The 19,139-nt window shown below is 45.0% G+C and overlaps 1 protein-coding gene across 3 annotated transcripts in view; it reads left to right on the top strand.

Moving 5' to 3' along the window:
• LOC101736752 (unconventional myosin IC) overlaps window positions 1-19,055 on the top strand; it is a 72,462-nt gene extending 53,407 nt beyond the window's left edge. For all 3 annotated transcript variants that reach the window (XM_062669875.1, XM_021346276.3, XM_038012520.2), the window contains exons 8-21: window positions 405-667; window positions 1,507-1,676; window positions 2,475-2,629; window positions 3,202-3,342; window positions 4,514-4,655; window positions 5,529-5,646; window positions 6,602-6,715; window positions 7,773-8,014; window positions 9,102-9,371; window positions 10,050-10,177; window positions 13,185-13,403; window positions 15,514-15,614; window positions 16,494-16,596; window positions 17,697-19,055. In XM_062669875.1, the coding sequence (XP_062525859.1) occupies window positions 405-667; window positions 1,507-1,676; window positions 2,475-2,629; window positions 3,202-3,342; window positions 4,514-4,655; window positions 5,529-5,646; window positions 6,602-6,715; window positions 7,773-8,014; window positions 9,102-9,371; window positions 10,050-10,177; window positions 13,185-13,403; window positions 15,514-15,614; window positions 16,494-16,596; window positions 17,697-17,711 (2,181 nt within the window). In that variant the 3' untranslated portion in view covers window positions 17,712-19,055. The remainder of the gene's footprint in view (window positions 1-404; window positions 668-1,506; window positions 1,677-2,474; window positions 2,630-3,201; window positions 3,343-4,513; window positions 4,656-5,528; window positions 5,647-6,601; window positions 6,716-7,772; window positions 8,015-9,101; window positions 9,372-10,049; window positions 10,178-13,184; window positions 13,404-15,513; window positions 15,615-16,493; window positions 16,597-17,696) is intronic.
• Window positions 19,056-19,139: the final 84 nt, after the last annotated feature.

The following is a 19,139-nucleotide window of genomic DNA, read 5'->3' as shown; positions in this document are numbered from 1 at the left end:
GTGGTTATCATGCATTTAGCCTACGATAACACTTCACACCAGGTTGAATGAGATCACGTCCTTCCATATTCATAGATACAACAAGACTGGTGGTAGGACCTCTTGTGAGTCCGCGCGGGTAGGTAGCACCAGCCCGCCTATTTCTGCCGTGAAGCAGAAATGCGTTTCGGTTTGAAGGGCGGGGCAGCCGTTGTAACTATACTGAGACCTTAGTACTTATATCTCAAGGTGGGTGGCGCATTTACGTTGTAGATGTCTATGAGCTTCAGTAACAACTTAACACCAGATGGGCTGTGAGCTCGTCCACCCATCTAAGCAATAAAAAATAAATAAAAAAAAAACAAAAAAAAAAACAAGAAATTATAATATTTATTCGACTCTATCGAATCTCTGTTCTCTTTTAGCTCCTAAAAGTGAACGCGACGGCATTACGCGAGGCCCTGACCAATAGGACGATAGAGGCCCGCGGCGACGTCGTCAGCACACCCCTGGACGTGGAACAGGCTCAATACGCTAGAGACGCTCTGGCTAAAGCTATATACGACAAGCACTTCAGCTGGCTGGTCTCCAGGCTAAACTCGTCGCTTGCGCCCATCGAGAAGGACGCTAAATCTTCTGTTATAGGAATCTTGGATATCTACGGCTTTGAGATATTCCCTAAGAACAGGTAGGAATTTTTGATCAGCTTAAGTGTGCAATGAGATCTGAGACATCCGTTCTTTTATGAAGGTCGTATTTTCAGTTTGATTTGATTTTTTCCTACCTATGCTGATAGCCTTGAGAGGCTATTTCAGCTTCTCTTTGACTGTAGGTGAGCTCACGGGGCTCAAACTGGAGTGTTGCTAACACTTGCGACGAAGGGCTCGACGAGTAAATTAACCCAGAGTTTCTTGCCGGATCTTCTCAGTGGGTCGCGTTTCCGATCTAGTGGTAGATTCTGCGAAGCACGGCTCTTGCTAGGGCCAGTGTTAGCAACACTCCCGGTTTGAGCCCCGTGAGCTCACCTATACGTCAAGGAGAAACTGAAGTAGCTTCTCAAGGCTATCATCATAGGCAGGATAAAAACATTATAAAAAATTTAATGATAGGTTCACTTTCATTTGCTTAAAGGCAATGGCGGTTAATTAAAAGGCGATCGCTTGGCTGTTCCCCTGCCATAGTTTATCTGAATCTACCGCTAGTACGTCGGTTTTTAAAACAGAAAATGTACTAAGCCATTAAATTTTATTAATGTCCATTGACTGAAACCCTGGTGGTAGGACCTATCGTGAGTCCGCACGGGTAGGTACCACCACCCTGCCTATTTCTGCCGTCAAGCAGTAATGCGTTTCGGTTTTAAGGGTGGGGCAGCCGTTGTAACTATACTGAGACCTTAGAGCTCATATCTCAAGGTGGGTGGCGACATTTACGTTGTAGATGTCCATGGACTCCAGTAACCACTTAACATCAGGTGGGCTGTGAGCTCGTCCACCCATTTAAGCAATAAAAAAAACCATCATATTTCAGCTTCGAGCAGTTCTGCATAAACTTCTGTAACGAGAAGCTCCAGCAGCTGTTCATCCAGCTCACGCTGCGGCAGGAGCAGGAGGAGTACCTGCGGGAAGGCATCGAGTGGGAGCCGGTCGAGTACTTCAACAATATCATCATTTGCGACCTTATCGAAGCCAGGCATAAGGGTGAGAATGAAGCTTCCGTATTTAATAAAATCACGAATACCATTAGTTATTATTATTATTTTACAAAATTTATTTAAATCTTATTAATTACACATTTTTTTTATTATATAGTACTACATAAAAAATATTGCCATTGCTGACGGTATCTACGACACAAGTCACCAGTATTATTATTATTATTAGATAATTAATTATCTATGTATATTGATGGGATGATGGGACGGAAAAAAATCGATCCTGATTTAAAAAAATCATATTTTCAAAACGTTTTATTAACATTATTTACCCTCCATCGTATTAGTGCAGCTAAATGAAACGATAGTTTCATAAAAAATACATTAATTTACTTTTAAAAAAAAAACCAGCAATGAAACACAAAATCAAAAACAGCTGATGCGCGGATCAACGAAACCGCGGGCGCGGCGCTGATACCGCGCTCCCCACAATTTACAACTTTTTAGGTACAAAATGTTCGTTTTCGGAAAACTTTTCCTAACAACCAGTTTATACAAAGAATGTAGGTACATATCTGTGTGTGTGTGTGTGTTTTTTTATTGCCTTTGTAGGCAGACGAACATACGGCCCACCTGATGGTAAGTGGTCACCGTCGCTCATGGACGTCAGCAATGCCACGGGCAGAACCAAGCCGCTGCCTACCTTAATGTATGTATGTGTTGTATGTAGTATGTGTTGCAAAATTGCATTTTGTTGTACACGAATCCACGGGCGCAGTTAATACGCAATACACTAATAAACAACACAACATGTTACGATTGCCAATGTGTCAATGTTTTCCAGGTATAATATCAATACTGGACGACGAGTGCCTTCGTCCCGGGGACGCGACAGACGCGAGTTTCCTCGACAAGCTGAACCAGCATCTGGACGGCCACCAGCACTACAAGTCCCACCGCAAATCCGACACCAAGACCCAGAAGCTGATGGGCCGTGATGTAAATTTTTATTTATTTATTGCTCAAATAGGTGGACGAGCTCATAGCCCACTTGATGTTTAATGGTTAGCCCATAGACATCTACAACGTAAATGCTGCCACCCACCTTGATATAAGTTCTAAGGTATCAGTTGCCCCACCCTTCAAACCGAAACTGCTTCACGGCAGAATTAGGCGGGGTGGTGGTACCTACCCGTGCGGGCTCACAAGAGGTCCAACCACCATATAATCAGTTCATCTCGATTTTTGTCGTCTCCTCACAGTCTGCAATTAGGGGGGATATTATTACCAATGTTTGTTTGTAACGGAATCTTTGAACGTCATTTTGACAGACTTCAAAACGCCCGATTAACTTGAAAATTTCCACAGGCATGAAGTACCGCTGCTCATATGCAATAATAATCTCATAACTTTGATCTAATACCCTATTAGTTCGGTTTTTAGATAAGGTTTATCTTACTGTCCCCCTAATTGCTATCAGTACTGATCAGATCAGCACCGCCGTCTTGTCATCGGAGAATCGGTCCCACGTCCTAAGACACGCACCAGCTGACCCCCACTCATATCCTCAGGAGTTCTGCCTGGTCCACTACGCCGGCGAAGTGACTTACAACGTGAACACCTTCTTGGAGAAGAACAACGATCTCCTCTTCCGCGACATCCAGAGCCTGATGGCGTCCAGCGACAACACCATCGTCGGCTGCTGCTTCAAGGTAACCTTCAGCAACCGCGTGGATGGGCATAGGGGATATGTCACGCAAAAATGTGTGCCCTAGTAAAAAAAAGCATATTGCGAAATCCTTGAATGAATGAACGAATGAATGAACGAATGAATGAATGAATGAACGAATGAATGAATGAACGAATGAAAATTCTTTATTGCACAAAATATTGTACAAAGGCGAACTTAACGTCATCCAGGCATTCTCTTCCAGTTAACCCTCGTTGATGAAGTGAAACATTCAAGAAGTGCGTAGCTATGATAAAGTTCATACATGGCGATAATTTAAAGAATTACAGTAGACATGAGTAAAATGAATACTAATTTATAAAAATTACATTGCCAAAACAAATACATAGATTCACATACATACAAAGATACATAGGATAAGAAATACATTTTCAAATAAAATAAATTATATAAACCACAACATACTACAAAACGATCAAGCTATCGTGTGTTTTGAAAAAGAGATCATGTACTTTCGCTTTCAAAATATCAACTGAAAACTTGCTTCACGAAAATCCTTATCGAACCTTTCATATCAACGCTTGAAAGGCAAACGTGATTAAGCAATGATATTTTATATGTAAAAAAATCATTATGACTAAGCGACAATGCGTGAACTTTACAGTACACTAATTTAAAGTTGAAATACCTGAAAAAAAATCTATTTTAACGAATCTAGCTGTAGGATTGAAATGATTTTAATAGACAAATGTTCACGATTGGCTTCCACGGTGAAGGAATAACATCGTGTAATAAAAATCAAAGCCGCAAAATTATAATTTGCGTTATCACTGGTGGTAGGACCTCTTGTGAGTCCGCATGGGTAGGTACCACCGCCCCGCCTATTTCTGCCGTGAAGCAGTAATGCGTTTCGGTTTGAAGGGTAGGGCAGTTGTAACTATACTTGAGACCTTAGAACTTATATCTCGAGATGGGTGGCGCATTTACGTTGTAGATGTCTATGGGCTCCAGTAACCACTTAACACCAGGTTGTCCATCCATCTAAGCAATAAAAATAAAAATAAAAAAAGACCTGAAAAAAAAAATTTTTCGCATCGAATATGGTTATTGCCTATCATTTATGTATAAAGCAGTTATTGTCGCTTAGTCACGTTTGCCTTTCGATCGATATATTTTTTACTGGCACAACCCAGGACTACAACTTGAGGAGCAAGAAACGTCCGGAGACCGCCATCACTCAGTTCAAGAATTCTCTGAACGACCTCATCAAGATCCTCAGCAGCAAGGAGCCCTCGTACATCCGCTGCATCAAGCCCAACGACTTCAAGGCGCCGAGTACGTACTCTTACTTACCCTCAAATATCTACCACCGCTGCAGCCCTGTAAGGAGTTTCAGTCTCAAACCTCTGTAACTATACTGAGACTTTAGAACTTATATCTCAAGGTGTGTGGCGCATTTACATTGTAGATGTCTATGGGCTCCAGTAACCACTTAACACCAGGTGGGCTGTGAGCTCGTCCACCCATCGAAGCAATAAAAAAAATAAAAAAACCTCAAAATGAGCGGGGGCTTTGGAACCATTGTACTCAGATCCAATAATCACGGATCAACACCAAATTTGACTTTGATTTCAAAGCATAAAATTTTGATACTTTAGATCGTAATTAGACGAAAAAAAAATATACATGGCATGAAACAGTTTGCTTTTGAATTTTTAATAAATTGACCACATATGAAACAAAATGCATCAGCATCGTATTTCGCACTTTCGTGACATTTTGAGTTTTTCTGGGCTTGTACAAAACACTTGATCGTTGTCTATGACTCGAGTGCCATCTAGTGGCACTGTGTAAACGTAAACACATCAGTCTCATAGCGCGGTTTTTTTGAAAGTATTAAAATTTATAAAAAAATTAAAAAATGATTATTATTATTATTACTAACTATCACGAAAGCAAAATTTATACCAAAAAAAAGGTATTTTATTTTCGTTTTTGTTAATAATTAACCAGAAAAACCTAGTATAAAGGTTAGGACAAAAAACGATTTTTTTTTTGTGGAGTTGTGATAATCTTCAACATCAGACGGACTGTGAGGATTCCATTCCATACGAATATGAGTTAACTTTTACGCTATCGAGAACGTTAAAAAACTCGCACTAAGCACACTGATTAACATTAAATTGAGACTGCGACATTAAATTCTAGTGCAATTCGACGACAAGCTGGTCTCCCACCAGGTGAAGTATCTCGGTCTGATGGAGAACCTCAGGGTGCGGCGCGCCGGCTTCGCTTACAGGAGGACTTACGAAGCGTTCTTGGAAAGGTATAGTGGAGTATCTATATAATGCGATCCTCATTGCACAGCCTGGAGAAACTCATAATTCTTGGACAAATGGAGGGGAAGCGCGCTAGAGGAAGAGCGCCAGCTAGATGGGTGGACCAACTCGAGGAGGTGACTGGAGGCCAGATACAGGGAGCGGTACATATGGCGCAGAACCGGACCGAGTGGAGAAGATTGACATACAGTCACGATCCTCAGCATTGAGGGAACGACCACAAAGACTGCAGTGGAACCACCACGACGGGGATGATATTATGCACTCTGAAACATGAGTCGAAGTCTTCCCTTCTGCCCTTCCGGCAGCAACAGTACATCAAGTGTCTTGCTAGACCGGAACCTTCAGCTATTTTATTTATATTTATTTATCTATGTATAATTAGGCAAAGACTTCTCTGTACAACCAAATTTTTTTTTGTTCTTTTTATAGAAGAGTTTTACATATTTAAATAATCAATACAGTAATTCCGCCTATAACGCGGTACACTTATTACGCGATTTCAATCCCCCGTATAACATGGGGATTTCCCACATACATATTTCTGTACTGTGAAATTTATAATTATTTCTACAGTTCATAATTAGCTTCGCGTACCTTTGCACGTGTGTAAATTGTGTTATTACAAAATTAAATTATTTTATTAAAATTGTCTATTAAAAGGTGTAGGTTAAATTTTATTTTTATAAAGTTTATTAAAAAAAAAAAACATTACAAGTTAAACGCGTTTTTCAATAACGTGAAACCAATCTGCGTTATAAAGATATTACTGTATTGCTTCTTCAATATTATGGCAATATACATATATTAAATTTTTCTTTAAGTTTGTTTATCACTACACTCCTACGCGATTCGACGAGGTTCAATGAAGCTGCAAATCTCTGGATGTGTTCAGCTAGCACCCGGTAGATGGCGCTCCCATTCCATCTCGTTGTCTTGCAGGTACAAGTGCCTGAGCGCGGAGACGTGGCCCAACTACCGCGGCGCCGCGCGGGACGGCGTGCAGCGGCTGGTGGAGGCCCTCCAGTACGAGAAAGAGGAATACAGGATGGGGAAGTAAGCTACACACTCAGTAGTCTAAGATCTCCTATTCAATTTGTATTATTATGTGACATTAATTTTTACAAAATCTTCTTTTTCTCCACCTTGTCCCACTAGGTGGGGTCGGCACTACAAATTTTTCTTTCAAACACACACACGCACGGACGCACGCTTGTACGCACGCACGCACACACCATGTCTTCTTCGGTCGCATTCATTATTACAAAATGTCTGCGAATAAATTCTGAGACGCAACAGAAATTCTCACTGATGGTAGAGTGTCTTGTGAGTTCGCACGGGTGGGTACCACCACCCTGCCTATTTCTGCCGTGAAGAAGTAATGCGTTTCGGTTTGAAGGGCGGGGCAGCCGTTGTAACTATACTTGAGACCTTAGAACTCATATTTCAAGGTGGCTGGCGGCATTTACTTGGTTGATATAGCTAGTTCACCCAATTAGAGATAAATGAAAAATCGCCATTCAAAGTGTTTTGTCTCATTCCCTCGCCAGTCAAAACCAGTATATGTCTGTCTCGTTCAAATTAAACGGCATGGATTGTGCAAAAATCGACCTTACTCACCAGGTGGCTTGCCAGTACCAAGCTCACTTCTTACACCCAGACTTCGTGCTCGTGTTTCAGGATATGTGACGTCACTATTAACCACCCACCCAACTCCAATTCGTTTACTCTTCTAATGTATTACATTAGTGGCTTCCTAACTTATTATGTCTACTATCCACTTTTCGAATAAATTATTTTTTGGCGCCCCCATTTTTTCACCTACTTAAAAACCACTATAGTTTCGGTCGAGATCTCAGTCGGTTGCTAAGAGTCCTACATGAAATTACAAATCCCCTCCCAAGCCTATATAAAACGCCCCCTTTTTTCCGAGACTTACCGCTCCTCTTTAGGCCTGCAGCACCCACGAGGGGGCGTTATCACCCACTTTGGGAAAGGCTGCATTACATGGAAGTAATTACAAGAGGTGAACAATCAATATCCATATATTTGGAGATCCCGTTAAATTCAGTAAAAAGAAATCATGAAACATTCCTATCAATGAATATTCCAGTACGAAAATCTTCGTTCGATTCCCGAAGACGCTCTTCGCAACGGAAGACGCCTTCCAGATAAAGAAGAACGACATAGCCACCATCATCCAGAGCAGGTGGCGAGGTTACTACCTCAGGAAGAGGTACCTCCGAATGCGGAACGCGGCCATCGTCATCCAGAAGTGGGTGAGGAGGTTCCTGGCCCAAAGACTCAGGGAGAGGAGGAGGAAAGCCGCTGACGTCATCAGAGCTTTTATTAAAGGTACCTTTATTTGAAGATAAGCAGGCGAGCTCACGTTTACTGGAACCCGCCAGATATCATGTGAATGTGTCCACTTATCTTCAGGTATGAGCTGGGAGTCTTAATTGTTTTGTAATATGGCCACACTAAGGGCTTTATCACATTAGAGGAAACTCAAGACTTGGCCTAATGGTCTAGATACCAGGCCATAAACTCCAAAAAAACCCGCATTAGCGAATTAGTGAATAGCAGCGTAGACGCCATTTTGTACTGTCTCGTACAAACGCCAACACCTCTACCCTGCCCCACTACAGTCCGTGTGTCTTCATCTCTTAAGTCAGTTTGTATCAGATGCAACAACTCAAAAAATGTAGGTCTTGACATTCGCAGGTAGGAGCGAAAATGTTTTGGATTTTATTTTTTAATCGCAGCCGCTCGCAAAGCGCTAGTATGATAAGGCCCTAATACTCGCCCATGCTGATTTTTTTTTATTGCTTAATGTATAGCATTATACCAGCAGTAGATAGACGACAGGAACCAGAAGCAGCAGAGAGCGGCAGCGGTGCGATCACCTGCCGGATAAAGCAATAACACCTATTATTTTTGCACATAACAACATACAAATTGCCAACTTTTTCTTAACATTTTTACTGCCTTTGAAGCCAGAGGATCGTGCGGCCCATTTGATGGTGAGTGGCTTCCGTCAGTCTAGGACGTCAGTAGTGACATAGGCACAACCAAGTCATTGCCTACCAAACTTAATATCATTAGACATCTTCTGTTAGACACCCGGTGCGCAGAAACAAATTCTGAAGTCTTAGATGAACCAGAAGACGTAGCGTGGGTAGGCCTCTCACAAAATGAACCAAAGACCTATTGAGGTTCACAAGGATCCGCTGGGTGCAAGCAGCGCAGAATCGATCTTTGTGGTGAGGCTTGGGGGAGACCTATGTCCAGCAGTGGACGTCTGTGGGCTGATAAATAGAATAAGGAGGGAACTGGTTCACTGTCCACCCGGTGGTAGGTGGCCACGAGTGAGCGCGACCTCGCCCCCTGCTATTGTAACTGTTAGTTCTATCAGAGCTTGTAACGGAACACAACCCGCTAGGCTTCATCACTCGCAACGGTCCGGAGACGCCAGAAAACCGGCGATTCCTCGGCGTCGCCAAGGTGCACTGGCTGAAGCGTCTCTCGGCGCAGCTCCCAACCAAGCTGCTGGACCTGTCGTGGCCGCCGTGCCCCTCCACCTGCCGAGAGGCCTCCGAGGAGCTCCATCGCCTGCACCGGGCCCACCTCGCCAGGAAGTACAGGCTGGCCTTGTCTCCTGACGATAAGAAGCAGTTTGAGCTGAAGGTCTTGGCCGAAAAAATATTTAAGGGTGAGTTCGATACGAAGTTTATTTTTTTTTATTTTTTTTTCTTATGGCAACAATTTAGTTTTCTTTAAATATATTTGGTGGGAATAGCGATTTATCATTTTATCAATTCGGTGTTCCTTCCAATCGAAACTAGTAATAATGGCGGATTATCTATTTTAAAATTCGAGGAATTGTAAAAATGTGGTGAATAGGGTCACCACTAAATATTATCTGATTAATTAAGATTAGATAAAAAGACGAGTTACCAATGCCAATCACAATCTTCACTCATTTTTTCACATATTTTTATATAGGCGAATAGTTCTAAGGCTTCTTTGAACGAGCATATATCGGCTCAAACAGCTACTGTTTCGCGACAGAAATAGGCAAAATGATAGTCACATAGATAAAACACCACTAAGATCAATCAGGAAGGTGACAATGATAGCCTATAGCCTCGATTAAGACATACTCTGATATATTCTTTTAAATGTAATAACCCAGGCAACGCTGGAAATATCTTCTTCAATTAATACAACAATGTGGTTACTCACTTATTTGCGTACAAACAGATCTAAGTACCGGCTAGTAGGGACCAGAGAGTTACAAAACCAACTTTTCTTCTGGGAAGATGTAACGCAAATGAAAAGGCGGTACATGCCAGTTTATCATACGTTTCAACTGATCACGTTTTTTTAGGTAAAAAGAACAGCTACCTCAGCAGCGTCGGGGAGAGGTTCGTGAACGACCGCATGAGTCCCGAGCACAGGACCTTGAGGGACACCTTCATGGCGTCGCCGGCCTGGCCGAGCGGCGAGGAACTCATCGTAAGTGACGACACACTGCACGCCTGCATCTGTCGACGTAGGGATGCCACCATAGACTTGTGCATCGAAGTATCAATTGCATGACGGCTGTCTCACACTTAAAACCGGACCGAATGACCACCGATACAGGCACACTACGCCCCCCACCGGTCCGGGGGGCGGCGCGTGACTACTCTGTGCCCGCAGTGCTCGTGCACTAGTGCGCTCGGTCCGGGGGGGCGGCGCGTGACTACTCTGTGCCCGCAGTGCTCGTGCACTAGTGCGCTCGGTCCGGGGGGGCGGCGCGTGACTACTCTGTGCCCGCAGTGCTCGTGCACTAGTGCGCTCGGTCCGGGGGGGCGGCGCGTGACTACTCTGTGCCCGCAGTGCTCGTGCACTAGTGCGCTCGGTCCGGGGGGGCGGCGCGTGACTACTCTGTGCCCGCAGTGCTCGTGCACTAGTGCGCTCGGTCCGGGGGGGCGGCGCGTGACTACTCTGTGCCCGCAGTGCTCGTGCACTAGTGCGCTCGGTCCGGGGGGGCGGCGCGTGACTACTATGTGCCCGCAGTGCTCGTGCACTAGTGCGCTCGGTCCGGGGGGGCGGCGCGTGACTACTCTGTGCCCGCAGTGCTCGTGCACTAGTGCTCTCGGTCCGGGGGGGCGGCGCGTGACTACTCTGTGCCCGCAGTGCTCGTGCACTAGTGCGCTCGGTCCGGGGGGGCGGCGCGTGACTACTCTGTGCCCGCAGTGCTCGTGCACTAGTGCGCTCGGTCCGGGGGGGCGGCGCGTGACTACTCTGTGCCCGCAGTGCTCGTGCACTAGTGCGCTCGGTCCGGGGGGGCGGCGCGTGACTACTCTGTGCCCGCAGTGCTCGTGCACTAGTGCGCTCGGTCCGGGGGGGCGGCGCGTGACTACTCTGTGCCCGCAGTGCTCGTGCACTAGTGCGCTCGGTCCGGGGGGGCGGCGCGTGACTACTCTGTGCCCGCAGTGCTCGTGCACTAGTGCGCTCGGTCCGGGGGGGCGGCGCGTGACTACTCTGTGCCCGCAGTGCTCGTGCACTAGTGCGCTCGGTCCGGGGGGGCGGCGCGTGACTACTCTGTGCCCGCAGTGCTCGTGCACTAGTGCGCTCGGTCCGGGGGGGCGGCGCGTGACTACTCTGTGCCCGCAGTGCTCGTGCACTAGTGCGCTCGGTCCGGGGCGGCGGCGCGTGACTACTCTGTGCCCGCAGTGCTCGTGCACTAGTGCGCTCGGTCCGGGGGGGCGGCGCGTGACTACTCTGTGCCCGCAGTGCTCGTGCACTAGTGCGCTCGGTCCGGGGGGGCGGCGCGTGACTACTCTGTGCCCGCAGTGCTCGTGCACTAGTGCGCTCGGTCCGGGGGGGCGGCGCGTGACTACTCTGTGCCCGCAGTGCTCGTGCAATAGTGCGCTCGGTCCGGGGGGGCGGCGCGTGACTACTCTGTGCCCGCAGTGCTCGTGCACTAGTGCGCTCGGTCCGGGGGGGCGGCGCGTGACTACTCTGTGCCCGCAGTGCTCGTGCACTAGTGCGCTCGGTCCGGGGGGGCGGCGCGTGACTACTCTGTGCCCGCAGTGCTCGTGCACTAGTGCGCTCGGTCCGGGGGGGCGGCGCGTGACTACTCTGTGCCCGCAGTGCTCGTGCACTAGTGCGCTCGGTCCGGGGCGGCGGCGCGTGACTACTCTGTGCCCGCAGTGCTCGTGCACTAGTGCGCTCGGTCCGGGGGGGCGGCGCGTGACTACTCTGTGCCCGCAGTGCTCGTGCACTAGTGCGCTCGGTCCGGGGGGGCGGCGCGTGACTACTCTGTGCCCGCAGTGCTCGTGCACTAGTGCGCTCGGTCCGGGGCGGCGGCGCGTGACTACTCTGTGCCCGCAGTGCTCGTGCACTAGTGCGCTCGGTCCGGGGGGGCGGCGCGTGACTACTCTGTGCCCGCAGTGCTCGTGCACTAGTGCGCTCGGTCCGGGGGGGCAGCGCGTGACTACTCTGTGCCCGCAGTGCTCGTGCACTAGTGCGCTCGTTCCGGGGGGGCGGCGCGTGACTACTCTGTGCCCGCAGTGCTCGTGCACTAGTGCGCTCGGTCCGGGGGGGCGGCGCGTGACTACTCTGTGCCCGCAGTGCTCGTGCACTAGTGCGCTCGGTCCGGGGGGGCGGCGCGTGACTACTCTGTGCCCGCAGTGCTCGTGCACTAGTGCGCTCGGTCCGGGGGGGCGGCGCGTGACTACTCTGTGCCCGCAGTGCTCGTGCACTAGTGCGCTCGGTCCGGGGGGGGCGGCGCGTGACTACTCTGTGCCCGCAGTGCTCGTTCACTAGTGCGCTCGGTCCGGGGGGGCGGCGCGTGACTACTCTGTGCCCGCAGTGCTCGTGCACTAGTGCGCTCGGTCCGGGGGGGCAGCGCGTGACTACTCTGTGCCCGCAGTGCTCGTGCACTAGTGCGCTCGGTCCGGGGGGGCGGCGCGTGACTACTCTGTGCCCGCAGTGCTCGTGCACTAGTGCGCTCGGTCCGGGGGGGCGGCGCGTGACTACTCTGTGCCCGCAGTGCTCGTGCACTAGTGCGCTCGGTCCGGGGGGGCGGCGCGTGACTACTCTGTGCCCGCAGTGCTCGTGCACTAGTGCGCTCGGTCCGGGGGGGCGGCGCGTGACTACTCTGTGCCCGCAGTGCTCGTGCACTAGTGCGCTCGGTCCGGGGGGGCGGCGCGTGACTACTCTGTGCCCGCAGTGCTCGTGCACTAGTGCGCTCGGTCCGGGGGGGCGGCGCGTGACTACTCTGTGCCCGCAGTGCTCGTGCACTAGTGCGCTCGGTCCGGGGGGGCGGCGCGTGACTACTCTGTGCCCGCAGTGCTCGTGCACTAGTGCGCTCGGTCCGGGGGGGCGGCGCGTGACTACTCTGTGCCCGCAGTGCTCGTGCACTAGTGCGCTCGGTCCGGGGGGGCGGCGCGTGACTACTCTGTGCCCGCAGTGCTCGTGCACTAGTGCGCTCGGTCCGGGGGGGCAGCGCGTGACTACTCTGTGCCCGCAGTACTCGTGCGAGGCGGTGAAGTACGACCGGCGCGGCTACAAGGCCCGCGCGCGCGGCCTGCTGGCGTCCCGCGCGGCGCTGTACGTGCTGGACGCGGGCGGGCGCCGCACGTTCCGGCTCAAGCACCGGCTGCCGCTGGACCGCCTCACCGTCGTCGTCACCAACGAGTCCGACTCGCTGCTGCTGGTCAAGGTGCCGCGCGACCTCAAGAAGGACAAGGTACCTTAATAACCAGTGTTCGGAGTAGGTAAATTGATTTTATATACTTGTGTCAGGATATTATAATATGGACATGCAATTTTATCGATAATGATTATTTTTTAAAATTGAAAAAAATAATTTTAATCCTCATCGGATTCAATTTCTATATATTTTATGAGATGAAGTAACAAAAAGCCCTGTCTAAATTTTGTTTCATACTTACAAGCGTCATTTCTAATTCAACAGAAAAGGACAAAATACGGTGTAACTATTCCAAGGTGTTTTTGTATAAAATAAAATACTGATTTCTTTCACCATTAGCTAGCACTGGTAGCGTAGATTCATATCATTAATACGTTTTTCACCTTAAAAACAGATGCATGCTAATTTCAAAATTCCGGAACAAATATCACAATACATATGAAGACGTTCCAGTATTTTGGAGGCATATCCATATTATCCTCTACGCTTAACGTCAACGCCCTTAAATCAATCTACTTACTCCGACCTCTAGTAATAACACATCGACGGACGCAAGCCTGTTTGGTTTAAGCGTCATTTTTGCAACATTACATTTGACCCAATTAGAGTTTAATATTTGGAAAAATATAAAAAAGACATCATCAGCTATTTAAATGGCGTAAACTTAATTGAAGTTCCCGGTCACCGTTCTCGTTGAACCCGTCGCTTGCGACGAAGGGCTCGACGAGTAAATTATTAACCCTCAGACAAAGCCCACTGAGTTTTTCGCCGGATCTTCTCAGTGGGTCGCGTTTCCGATCCTGTGGTAGATTCTGCGAAGCACGGCTCTTGCTAGGGTTCGTGTTAGCAACGTCGTCAGGTTTGAGCCCCGTGAGCTCACCTACTAGTTAACGTTCCGCTGGAATAGCCTCTCAAGCTCAAGGCAAGCTTAGGTAGGTATAAAAAAAAATTTGAAGTTCAATTAAAAAAATCGAATCGTTAGTGCTAATAACGACAAATAAAACAGCCCTTTAATGACAAAGATAAATGTCGCGTATTAAACGGAACGTCGCTTAATCCAAATAGCCTTTCACCTCTCGATATATCGTCATTTCGCATTAAAAGTGTACCATTTCCAAAACTACATATTCGAAATTGAGTTAATATGCGGAATCATTTGGTATCACCAGTATTTTTCTCAGAAATACTGTCAAAAGAGCGTAGTTTAGGGATCTTTTTTTTTATTTACTATTAACAAAATGAATACATAATTTTATCTTACTTTAAAAGACAGATATGTAACTGGTAAAAAATAAAAAATAAATGTTGCAAAGATGATTAATAATATTAAAAATAACACATGTTAAACTTTTAAAACACTCTCCTGTAAAATTAGTAAGTTTTGAGATTATACAGTTTTAATGCGAGAAGACGATGTTTCAATAATGTAGGTAGTTTAAAAACTAAAAAAGAACACGCTTAAACACCAAACTAAGCTAATCGGTTTCATCTTTTTGATTCTTGTTTGATATTGGTCAGAATATTAGAGCGAAGTTAATATTATTGTATTATTATTGTTGTATCCTTGGTCCTTGATGCGTGCGTCTTTCAACGTAATTTCCACAAACTTCATAACGTCTGATTAACTTCAAAATTAGTCCAACCATCAGATGCCGATGTCAATACGATAATTTTTAAATCCAAAGGATTCAATATTAGTGATAGAAGTGAAACCTTCAAAAATTAAAATACAATTTATCTTATGTATATTATGTATGTAAAATTTTGTCCTTAGTAGGTACATAATTGCAAATCATCAACTTTTATAGTATGAGCTAACGCACTCTGTGAATTAAAATCTTAACTTCAAGTATTATCCTAAATTAAAGATAATAACAATAGATTTCATAAACATTATTAATAAACCATCTCATAGATGGCGCTGTATTAAAAAAACACTAATTCTTCCTATCTCATTTTCTTCCACGTTAAATCTTATAAATGTATGTGTCTGTCTCTTTCTACTGTCGCTTTTTCGTTTCATCGACTTTCAAATCACAACAATGCTAAAGAAGTTTTCACTTCAAAATATTGACTTACTTTTGAACTTGACCTTTTTGTCGAGACGTGGTATTTAAAAGTATTATTCACTTGAACATTCCACCAGGGAGATCTGATCATATCCGTGACGCATCTCATCGAGGCCCTGACCATCGTGACGGACTACACCAAGAAGCCGGAGCTCATTGAGATAGTCGACACCAGGACGTGAGTGGGCCGCATAAAATACTTTTGTTTTCTTATATGTGCCAACATCGGACTATAAGTTTTTGTAGACAATAACCGAATCAATAGAACGTCACAAAAAGAAAACGAATTAAAATGGTTTATTAAAAAAAAAAATCCCACACTCTAAATAAGAATCTATCAAACAGTAAATATGAAAATTCGACCTTAACTATTGATATCTAAAAATTAAGATTCATTGCATTTTTTTCTCCTGCACTTGACATATTGAAGAAAATCATATTTACATACACACTTTTTTTTTAAATATTACTGAGATTTGAGCCCTTCAGTGATTAAGAGCATTGTTAGTAAACAAAAAAATACAGTTTTGTCTTTGCCACTGACAACGCACTTTTGTACAGTGACGTCAACATTCATACCAGCTCTAACAACTCTATTTCAATTACTTCATTTTTTTTTCAAGTTTATAACCATTTTTCCAAGTTTTCTTAATACTAGACGTGTAAACAAGCTCTCGCTGCTAAATGCTAAAACTGAGGTCCATGGACATCACCATCTACTTTGAGACATGAAGTTTCAATTAAATTATAATAGCTGAACTGATTCGTGGCAAGCATAGTACTTGCCCTTGGCAGCTCTTAATGCATCATCATACTCTTAGCAGAGCAGTTGTGGTCATATGGCATCCTTGTTTACCTTGACAGCTTTAAGCATTAAGTGGGGTTTTAGTAAAGATTTTCACTCAATCAATCCAGCACCTTACCCCTAACCTACACCGTACAGTAATTTCTTAATTCCATTGTCATATCAGCATAACCCTGACAAGTAGGTGAGCTCACGGGGCTCAAACCTGACGATTTATTTAGGGTTTTACGTAAGCGATTTAATGTGTTCCAGCATCGCGCACTCCCTGGTCAACGGCAAGCAGGGGGGTACCATCGAGGTGACGAAGGGCACCCAGCCCGCCATACAACGCGCCAAGAGCGGGAACCTGCTCGTGGTAAGTCTCGCTGCTGACTTGAGATGAGGCGACGAGCCCACGGCCCGGCCCTGAGAGGCTATTTCAGCGTAACCTTAACTAGTAGGTGAGCTCGCGAGGCGCAAACCTGACGATGTTGCTAACACTGATCCTAGCAAAAGCAGTGCTTCGCTTCGACCCACTGAGAAGAACCGGCGGTGTCTATAGGTAAATTCACTCGTCGAGCCCTTCGTCGCCAGCAACGGGTTCGACGAGGATGGTGACCGGTTCTTGTGGTACCTAAAAGCACCGTTAATAGATCCGGAGGATCCGTAATGACGTCTTTTGGGCGACGTCGACTGTTTACCATTCGGTCTACAGGAGCTACCACGGTACCGGTTAAGCATTACCTTCCTCACTGTAGGCGACTACTGGCTCACAGACCCGGAACAGAGCTTGGCCGAGAGATTAATGCTCAGCCGTGAGCCCGTGAATTGTTGAAGACATCGAATCAAAGCTACCCTGACTGTCCGTCCGATTATATTAATCTTTTTTTTTATTGCTTAGATGGGAGGACGAGCTCACAGCCCACCTGGTGTTAAGTGGTTACTAGAGCCCATAGACATCTACAACGTAAATGCGCCACCCACCTTGAGATATAAGATCTAAGGTCTCAGTATAGTCACAACGGCTACCCCACCCTTCAAACCGAAACGCATTACTGCTTCACGGCAGAAATAGGCGGGGCGGTGGTTAATCTGATGAAACAGATTACCTAACAGAAAAAAAATCTGTATAATTTCCATTCTGTATAATTCAATTATATTCGGCTGTAATAAAAGCTCCTCGATTTCCCTATTTACCCTGTCTCCGACGTCCATCGTCCTGGACAGCCAATCATCGCCTTCTGCTAAATGTCACGCTCCAATACTAAGTGGTTCAATTCGTTCTGATTGACATCCAAGCATTGCGCCATCACAAGAGATCGATTTTTTTATTGCTATGATAGGTGGGCTAACTCACTGTTTACTTTGTGTTAAGTGGTCACCTTGAGACATGAGTTTTAAGTCTTATTTTTTCAATAAAACGGGTGCCCCATCAAACCATATGTGGTCACTCTCTAATATCTCTTGATACTTCAGGTTGCGACTCCTTAGAAGACAGCGTAGCAATCGACAACTCTTCGATAACAAAACTTGAAAACAACGAAAATAAATACAATTTTATAACGTGAAAGTAATATTATCATTTAATTATTAATTTAAATATGGCGATTCAATTATTTTTGTAAAACTATCATTGAATTTTAATGCAGAGTTAATCTTTTTTGTTTGTATTAAAATTATATAATTATAAGCTTATAAAATAATAATTATGAAACATTATATAATTTGGATTGAATTGTATTAAATTATTATTTCATTATTTAATTTTAAGTTCATTGATTTGTTTACATTGTGGTTTCAAACACACAACCTTTATATTTTTATTTAATGAATCGTACAAAGTACTTAGGTCTCTTGTTTAGAACATTTCAAAATAAATATTGTGATTTTGTTTGTTTAATCTAGTTTAAAATAGTAAAGTTTGTATTGTACGTATTGTAAAGTACGCTGAATCGATGGTGCCTAAAAGTTAATGAAATGTTAGAATCGAGGATAATCGATACTGATTCTAAATATTATGTTAATTCTGGAGGAAAATGGCCAAAGCAGTGTTTTGGCGGGAAACGGTTTCACGAGACCTCAACTAATTGATATGTCTGTTAGTAAAATTACATGTCAAACAATTAGACTAATTAACCATTTGAGAATTTACTATCCGGTCGTCGCTTTGGTAAACATTATCTTGTTTCATCCGATATCTAGCAGCTAGGTATTTCGAGCTATCAAACTGTGCAAGTTAGTGCGATCACTAAATAACATTTAACTTGAGCGTTTTTTTTATTTAATTTTTCAAAATTTCGACAGCGTGACATGTCTTTTCCCGCGCGAATAGATAAATTTGACAATGCTGAGATTCTGTAAACAATGTCAATTGTCAAACGTTTCTATCATTTTTATCAAAGATTTGTACACATCTGTTGTAAACAGATTATGCAAATTTCTTTATTTTAAACAATTGTGTAAATCGTGTTTGTGTTATAAATTCGGACTACAGACATACAACTAAACGTGATTTTTTTTGTGAAGTATATTTGTGGTACAAAAACTGTTTTACTCAATATGTCTTGTACGTTGCTGTGTACAAATTTTTCCTTAAGTTTCCAGAAAATTCAGACGGTAGTTTAAATTTTGTTATTAAGATTATTTTTTTACATTCAATGCTGCAAATATCGACCAAAATACCATTACTACCATCTCAATGCGTACACATATTACCAGCCATGTAACTCCAGAGGCCATATGAAATAAACGAAAGATAGGCGCGTACGTGCCTTATTGTATTGTAAGCCAGTTCCTTTGTAGTCATTTTTATAATTAAATTTATTTTTGAAATAATTTTTTGTTTTATTACTTTATCTAGTTACTGAGTTTAAGAAGAGAGAAGTCGATAGCTACATTTCATTACAGGACAGAATTGTG

The sequence above is a fragment of the Bombyx mori genome, chromosome 8 (assembly GCF_030269925.1).
Source record: "Bombyx mori chromosome 8, ASM3026992v2".
Classification (NCBI taxonomy): domain Eukaryota; kingdom Metazoa; phylum Arthropoda; class Insecta; order Lepidoptera; family Bombycidae; genus Bombyx; species Bombyx mori.
The sequence above is the reverse complement of the archived record's forward strand: the minus strand, read 5'-3'. Positions and strand labels throughout refer to the sequence as shown.